Source organism: Sinocyclocheilus anshuiensis, unplaced genomic scaffold (genome assembly GCF_001515605.1).
Source record: "Sinocyclocheilus anshuiensis isolate Anshui unplaced genomic scaffold, SAMN03320099.WGS_v1.1 scaffold332, whole genome shotgun sequence".
NCBI classification, from domain to species: Eukaryota; Metazoa; Chordata; class Actinopteri; order Cypriniformes; family Cyprinidae; genus Sinocyclocheilus; species Sinocyclocheilus anshuiensis.
The window spans coordinates 1,329,909-1,339,098 of NW_015554181.1; the positions used below are offsets into that span (position 1 = coordinate 1,329,909).

Below are 9,190 nucleotides of genomic sequence, written 5' to 3' on the forward strand. Positions count from 1 at the left end.
TAAATAATGTGCACACACACACACACACATATATATATATATATATATATTATTTTTTTTATAAACAGAAATAATTATTGGTGATATGGCAAATGAACAGCACTCACTGAACTACAGATATATAGATATTGAGAATACAGTATGCAGTAAGTTTTGTGTGGAATCTTCCTGTGGGTCACGTACCCTTCCTGTGGGTCCTGGTGATTCTGGAGCGGGGCGTCTTCATCCTGGACGTTCTGTGTGCTGTTTGGTGTCATCATGTGGGGCGGCTGTGATGACGCCTCCCCCGTCTCCACGGATACAGGCCCCTCCTCTGTGGGTTCTAAACACAATTAATTACATTGTAACCAGTCCACTTTCTCTGTGGAATAACAAGTGCAACCTAACAGTTGGTGTTGAGATAAGATTTTATTTCTCATTATAAAGCTACAATACTGTTCAAAAGTTTGGGGTCAACAAGAGTTTTTTTTTTTTTTTTTTGCATTAAATTTATCAAATGTAATGGTAAAGACTTTTGTAATTTTGTAATTACGAAAGATTCATATTTCAAATAAATGATGCAATTTAGAATTTTCACCAAGTAATCCTAAAAAATGGGTCATGGTTTGAAGCAGCACAACTGGTTTCAACACTGATAATAATATGAAATGTTTCTTGAGCAGCAAATCAGCATATTAGAGTGACAGACTCATTTTAATTTTAATTTATTCATTTATTTGCTGTTTTGGTGGATAAAATGGTTGAAAAAAAAACTCCATTTGAGGGCAGATTTAAAGTGAAAAGTGATTCATTGAATTCAGCATTTATTTTATTCTAAAAATGCAAGTTTTTTGTTTAGGGTTAGGTTGTAGGTTATGGTTAGTCTGTTTTTTATGATTAATGGGATTTACATCAGAAGTCAATCAAAAGTCTCCAGTTACGTTATACAATTTTTAAAATTAATTAAGTTTTAAAAAAGAAATTAATGGATTATTGGAGTATGATTTACAAGAAAATAAAATTTTAGTCTTTGTATTTTAAATATTTAAAGTTTAATTCAATGTGTTACTTGCGTTTCTTTGTAATTCTTTGTAATATTTACTATGTGAGTGAAGAATTGCTTCTCAACAGTTGTTTTCAGTGTAGAGAACATGTGAGAGCATATTATTATATTGTCATATTGTTATAGTTTCTGGTGTGTTTTAGGCTCTGACCTGCTTTGTCAAGGCACTCCAGGTGTTTTCTCCAGTGCTCCGAGATTTCTGTGACCAGAGCGTCACCGTCAGGAGCCGAACGCTGAAGTTCTGCCAGACGCTCCTGTGTGGCCTGCAGCAGCGGAGCCGGATCTGCACACACACACACACACACACACACACACACACACACACACACACACACACACACACACACACACACACACACACACACACACACACACACACACACACACACACACACACACACACACACACACACACACACACACACACACACACACACATAAAGAGATACAAAGCTACATTAGTGCACTAGTCACTTTTGACAAAACTCAGCAAGTTGTCAATAGACCTTAGGTTAGATGCCATACTGAATTGACACAGATGTAAAAAAAAAAAAAAAAACATAACTCACAACATAACTGCTTTATGGAGTTTTTGTCTACTGAAAGTTTCTTCCCGAAAGACGTTTCATCAGCTGAACAATCAGTATGTTGTTAAAAAAACAGTTCAATCCATTGAACGCACTGTACTTCAGTCCCTCACAGCCTCGCTTCCATTTCTGTCAATATCAAATATGGCGTTACCTTGCCTAAGGTCCATAGTGTAGCAATTCATGAAGCACTTCTCACACAGAAATCACTTAAAATAAGCAGCTTTCTGGTCAACGTGTCGAATTTGTTCAACCAACTTGAACACAAACACGATCTGCGTGGGGAACTTTTTTGTCCTCACGTGAAACTCCCAAACGTGCGGATTCCTACTGGACTTTGCTTGCGAAATTTCACAGAGCAATGGTAAATGTGAACACATCACACCGTTACACTTTCCACAGTTACTGTATTATTTAATTTAACTGACTAATATAATGTTAGAAAAACTATTATTATAAAATTGATGATAAAAATTTATTATTATTATTAAATAGATTAATAATAATCATAATATTTTTTGTCAAATTTACTGAGTTTTTATTAATTAAAATAAATAATAATAATAATAAAATGTAAAATTCCTTTAAATAAAGTAACCTAAAAAGTCTCATTCCTATTTAATAACATTACAAAAAGAACCCATTAGCTAACATTACTTAAATGCATTAACCAATGAGGAATGCATTTATTACTATTATTTATTTATTTTTAACATTTCTTATTTTTTTATGTTACTGTAGTTCATGGTAACTCAGGTCCATTAAATAATATTAACATTTTAATAGTGTATTAGTAAGTGTTGAAATGAACATTAACTAAGAGTAAAAAATGCTTTTCACTGTCAGTTCATGTAAACAACTGGAAGCTTATCGTAAAATGTTACCAAAACATCAGAGCGAATCAAAATATTCCCTCCATATCAGGCCCGTCTCACTAAAAGCCACCAACCTCAGCTGCTTAACTTGCTCCCAAATACTTATCAAGACAAATCCAACAAAGTAGAAGAGGATAAAAAGTCAACCAAAAAAGAAATAGTATATATATATATATATATATAAAAAGGTGAGATTCTTTAGCACTACAGAGGAGCTGTTTTGCAATGCATGTGTCTCAGCGAGGGGCCCATGGGGCCAACTAGGAGGCTGTTTCTGCGCTAACAAGTCTCCTCTGGATCATTTGATCATTTAAATTATTATGCCAGGAATCCTCAGGAGGCGACTCGGCTCTCCACATCACAGGGCTGTTTTTAATCTTCCGTCTTCCCTTTCTTCCCCTGAAAAAGTTGAGCGCTGCACGGCTCAGAGAGGAGCCGTGCTCCTGTTGTGTACCTGGCAAAGGAGGTGACTCCCCGAGCCGGCACGCGGAGAGAGAGGAGGCTCATGGGAGCACGGCTGACACGGGGAGGGGAGTCTTTCACAACTCCAAAAGACGAGGGAGATCGCTTCTTTTTCCACTTCGAACAGTGGCGGCTTTCATCCTGCGTGACAGGGGTCCTGATCCGCTCGCGCTTCTCAAGCCGACACAGATCCGTTCTGGTTCCTGGCTCGGAGGTATTTCCGGTCTGATTTTCCGTCGCTCTAAATCGGGGTCAGACGAGAGGCCGCGAGGGCGAGAGAGTATTTAATAAATCAGGACGTTAAAAACAATCGCCGAGACTTTAAAGCGCATGCACGTGTGCGCTTTGTTACAAAAGCACAGTGGATATTGCGTCAGTCACTTGGGACGCTGCTTTTAAGAGTAGTATAACTCCTTTTACACAAAGACGATGGCTTAAATCAGTGCATCAACTCCTTTATCGCTTTCTTGTAAGTTCTAATGATCAAACCCTTCAGGCTTTATTCTCCAACGCAACCAGTAATGCTCCTCAATCAGACGCTGGGAGGGAAACTCTGCAAACTAGATGCGTTTGCGAGACGGGAGAAATCACATTATGGAAGTCGCTGCAGATATTAAAGTGTGTGTTTGCGCATCTGAATGATGTCTGGATGCATCTGGATTAAACTGAAGCGGGAGCTGATCAAACCGCAGACATATTGCATGTGGCTTCTGCTTAATTCCCAGGGAAAGAAACCAATAACACGGAATCAAAAGAAACATTTTTTTTGCACATGTACTAAAGCAATATGTCATTTTTATTTATTTATTTGTTTTCTGCCATGGTGCCATAGCTGTACCGTGTTTTTGGACACACAGACTTTAGTACCATGGCATATTTTTTGATGGTACTTTTATATATACCATTAAACTGGAATTCATGTCACATGATACTAAAAAAAAAAACACATGGTCTTTTTGACAAATATGCCATGGCAGTACCATTGTACTGAAGGAATTTCATTACCAAGGTATATTTTAAATTACCACAGAATTACCTTATACCATCAAGTATCACAGTACTTTTTTTGGTAAAAGATGGAACTTTATATATGATATGATACTGAAATTTATGTACCATGCATTTATATGGTAAATATGGTAGTATTATGCTACTTTTTTGTGTGTACCATCTGGTACCATGACAAAAACATGGTATTCTTGGAGTAAATATTGTCTAGTATATAATATACCATAAAACACTCCAAAAAATAAATTAAATAAATAAATAGTAAATAAATAAATACATTTATTTTTATTTATTTTTTAGAAAATATTGTATTATATTCTAAATATTCTAAGAGTCTATTGTATAGTCGCCTTAAATAAATAACACCATCTACTGGCGTCAAGAAATGAAAGACTTTGGATAATCAGTTATCGTCTCATGCTAATCCTCCCAATTTGCTTTGTGCCGTACAGTTTATTCGTGTTGATTACGGAGGCTATTAGAGAGTGTCAAACACATTCTATCAAATCAGATGCAAACATTCCCTGATTAAATTAAGTGTTAATGGCAGGTAAAGGAGGACGAGTCTCGTTCAGGCCCGCGGTTCACTCAGTGCTGGGTTTGGACATCACAGACCGCCGATTAGCTTTAATGAATCTGTCCTTTTACCGTCCATGTAAATACACTGCTCGTTTTTTTCATTTCTCCATAACTTCATTACGCCTGATTGGATGTTTGCCTTCAGGTAATGTTCACTAATACCAGCAAACCCCCCTTACAGACGTTATAAATCATAACCACAAAAAAAACAATCAATTTCAACACGAGTACAGAACATTAATGAGCGCAGAGTTCAGTTCTTGACTTCCTCATTGATGTACACTCTTAAAAATAAAGGTTCCAAAAGCATGCAGCGATGCCATTTTTGGTTCCTCAAAGAACATTTCAGTGATAAGTTCCATTTTTTCTTGATTGTGAAGAACATTTTAAGCTAAAGAATCTTTTTCCACTATAAAGAACCTTTTGTGGAATGGAAATGTTCCATGGATGTTGAAGGTTCTTCATGGAACCACTGATGCCAAAAAAAAACTTATTTTAAAAAGTGTATCAGATGTAAAGACAAAACTGGATGCACAATACAGCAATTATTAGTGAGGTGTGCTAGCTGAATAAACAGGCATAAAAAGTATGTAAACAGCCTTCATTCCTGTAGCTCAAACAGCATGTTGCTATCACACCAAGATCATGTGTTCGAATTATCGATTCATTATGCATGAAGTGTTTAAGAAAAAAACAAATAAATAATTTAGATATAAGCATCTTTATAAACATATTTTCTCAACTGTGTTTCACAAAACCCTGCTATTCGTCTTCTGCTTTCTGCTCTAATTAAGATGCTTTTCACGCAGGTTTGTCTTCGCTCACACCTGATAAAACGGCGGCCTAAACTCCCGGTGCATGACGCAACATCCCCCAACTCACCATCCAACAAAAGCACGATTGATCCTCTCCTCCGGCCTAAAGACGAGACGCAGAAAGCAAGTTAAAGCATGCAGCGGCGGGCGAGCGGGGTGGCACGGCGTGCCAATGTGAGCAGGTGTGTCAGGGCGGTCTGTCTTGGCCCTGTCAGCGCTACACCGTCATTAGCCAGCGCGGGCGCAGCGGGGAGCAGCGCGCGTCTCTCTGGGCCCTCTGTAATTACGCTCTGACATAATTAACCCAGCAAGCCCATTAGCCTAGCGCCGACTGCAAAAAAAGCTTCGCTATAATTATTTGTTGTGTGCATGCTAATGAGACCAGCTGTGCGCCCATAGTACAACACGAACAAATTAATTTACAAGGCTGTGCTTCAAGGCTTTTTTTTCCCTGCACCTCTCAAATACACACTCAGAAAGCACCACATCTTTTTTTGGCTATCGAGTGGATGCTCAAAGTTCAAAAGCGTCTCTTGTCAGTCGAGTTATCGGAGCATATGAACTCTAGTGTTTCCCACGAATCAATGACGATAAGGCAACTTTTTATTTACAGTAAACAAAGTGCCAATTTATTCCAAGTACATATTTCAGAGAACCAAAGATATTGCACTAGAAACAGCTCTGACTCCTTAAAATCCATAAATTCCCCATGATTTACACTCTAGTCGGATTAATATGAACCTTAAAGTGAAGTTACATGAGAATTACATTAGATTAATACAAACTTATGAGTAACTAGAGCTTCCTTCTTCACATCCTGTCACAGTTTCAACCCTTCCATTCTTACAACAGTAACAACAAACCAGAAAGTACCATGGTATTAACTTGCTTCTCTAGACTTGGTTCCATCCATAAGAAAAAGCTGAAATGAGCAGTGTTGGGTAAGTTACTCAAAAAAGTAATACTAATTACTTCTTTAAAATTATAATTTGATTACATTACTGATTACTGCATTTAAAAAGTAATCAGATTACTAATTACTTTACTTTCAAGTTACTTTCAAGTTCACTTTACTTTTCAAACCTAAAAAATACACTACAAATCGAAACTCATAGTTCACACCCACGCACATCGCGCGCTATAAGATAATCATCCACGCGAAACCAGGCTTGAGATGCACTAACATGTAAACGTCCACATCACCTCCGTAAACAAAGAAAGATTCAAGTTCATCTCGGCTACTTTTCATTTTTGGAAGAAGACGTGCTGTGAGGAAGCCTTGAATTTACCTCAGAAGAAGAACGCTATGCGACGTGGCTTAATCCAGCGGAGGATCTCATTCTGATGCCTCATGTTTATTTTTACTTATATTAGTGTTACTGTGACATAAACTTGTACACATTCACTTGAACTTTTCCCAAACTACACTGCCAGACTAAAATATGTGAAATCGAATGCAACATTTTGAAATATGATTGCAACTTTTCATTGCATCTAAATGTTGTAGGACTCGTCTGCATTTTAGCTCGCATTCTCCAGTGATTTATTAAAGGGCACACTGACACGCAAATTATGATTTTTACTTCATATTTTTAACACTGCATTTGTAACTTAAGTAACGTAATTTATTGACATTAGTAACTGTAATCAAATTACATAAATTTAAAATGTAGCGCATTACATTACTGCGTTACCAGGAAAAGTAATTAGAATAATACTGTGTAACGCGTTATACCCAAGTCTGGAAATTAGATATCTATATTATCTCAGACATGTCTCTTAGAAAATAAGATTAGATAGGGACATCTCAGATGTTCCTCCTGAGAAAAAGACAGCAAAAATTTCAGCAGAGATCTCAATGTCTTAAACTGTGCTCAGATACCAAACCTGCAATCAAAAGTCAGAGATCTCAATATAAATGTAATTTTCTTCTCATCAAATTCAAAAACAAAGAATTTGAGTTATTATCCACATTCATTTGATAACGCTACAATCTACGGTCTCTTTTTCACATCTTTTTGATCTGGCTTTATTTCTAATTTTAGGAGAGATAAATTTGATACATAAATAAGAATCATTCAAAAGTCTATTTTTTTATATATTTATTCATTTAAATTTTTGAAAGAAGTGTCTTTTGCTCACTAAGGCTGCATTTATTTGCTCAACAATACAGTAAAAACAGTAAATTGTGAAATATTATTGCAATTTAAAATAAGTGTTTTCTATTTGAATATATTGTAAAATCTAAATTATTCCTGAGATCAAAGCTGAATTTTCAGCATCATTACTCCAGTCTTCAGTGTCACATGATCCTTCAGAAATAATTCTAATATGCTGATTTGCTGTTCATAAACATTTCTGATGATTATTAATGTTGATAACATTTTTAAGGATTCTTTGATGAATAGAAAGTTCAAAAGATCAGCATTTATTTTAAATATGATTCTTATGCAACATTAAAAATGTATTTACTGTCACTTTTGATTAATTTATTTTCTTTAAAAAGGTCTTACTGACCCCAATCATCGTCTGTCTGTCTACAGTATCTATCTATCTATCTGAAAGCTAACAGTGGCATAGTATATATCGCACACTATTATGAAATGATCATCTGATACAATCGATGCAGCATATTTCAACATTTTTGCAAGTGTACAAGCATGAGAACAGTGTGACCTGATCTTAAATGTTCCATGAAAAACATAATTGAAACTTAAATTCCTCTCCTTTTAACATTCAACAGTCTTTGCCCTTGATACTTGAGCGGTAATAATAAATGCTTTTGTAAAAGCCTTGATGAAGAAAGTAATAAAGCGGAGAGAGAACGAGGTAAAGAGAGAAATGCGTCTCTTCCTACGAGTGTGTGCGCTGAAAGACAAACATCCCTCTCAAAGCCTTTTTGTTTTAGTGGTGTTGTGAAGGAGACAGTCGGACAAACATCAATAAGAATCAGCTGTGAAGTGCGCTTGAAAGCAGCGCAGAGGCGCAGCTGCGTGCGGCTTCACTGGAGACGAGTGATCTCAATAAAAGATGAAGGATACAAACAAGAGGGAAGCCAATGGATCGGGCGAGAGAGGCCAAGCATTTGTGTTAACTCTGGAATATTAACTCAAGGCCACCAGGATGATTTCAGGAGATGTTGGTGATGTCTGGTGCCGTGTGAATCTGACGCGTCAGGAGTCATGAGGAAGTGGCTTTATGAACAAATGTGGGACAAAACATCCATTCGAGAGCGTCGAGTGTTTCAGAGACAGCCACATGCAATCTGTGAGAGAAAGCAGCCTAAAAATGACACTTAACTAGGGTTGGGTACCGAAACCCGGTACCAATATGGCACCGGTACCTATGTAACCGGTATGTACTAGACGGATAGGTTTAGGTATATGTAAGGTGGGAGGAGCTGGATCTGGATCCAAACTCGCCCCCTGGATCTTGTGTTCTGCAGTGAGGACCATCTCGCTCTTGTTGGATGCAGGGTTGCCAAGTCTGCGTTTTTTCCATAGAATTGGGCTACTTTTAAACTGTTGCCATGGGTCGATTTTCCCAAGTGGGTTAAAGGTTTGAAATATTGCATAAATTACATTTGACTGAAATGCTTGTATTGAAACATTTTGCATTCTACCTATGATAAAACTTTCATGGACTTCTACATTAACTGTTCCCTCCTGGTGGAATGACCTGCCCAGCTCAATCCAAGCAGCTGAGTCAAATGATGAGGCTGAGTCAAGCGGAGTCAATTTTTCACAAAGATGTGAAAACACATCTCTTTCATCTTCATTTGACCCTCTAACTCTAGCACTCTCTATTCTAATGCTACTTCTA

At 37.1% G+C, this 9,190-nt stretch overlaps 1 protein-coding gene across 1 annotated transcript in view; it reads right to left on the minus strand.

Annotated features, from left to right (window-relative positions):
* Nucleotides 1-9,190, minus strand: part of cux2b (cut-like homeobox 2b) — a 175,664-nt gene that overhangs the window by 26,507 nt on the left and 139,967 nt on the right. Inside the window, exons 5-6 of the mRNA XM_016463833.1 lie at nt 1,194-1,325; nt 184-322 (exon numbers count right to left, since the gene is read on the minus strand). Of these exons, the coding sequence (XP_016319319.1) occupies nt 184-322; nt 1,194-1,325 (271 nt within the window). The remainder of the gene's footprint in view (nt 1-183; nt 323-1,193; nt 1,326-9,190) is intronic.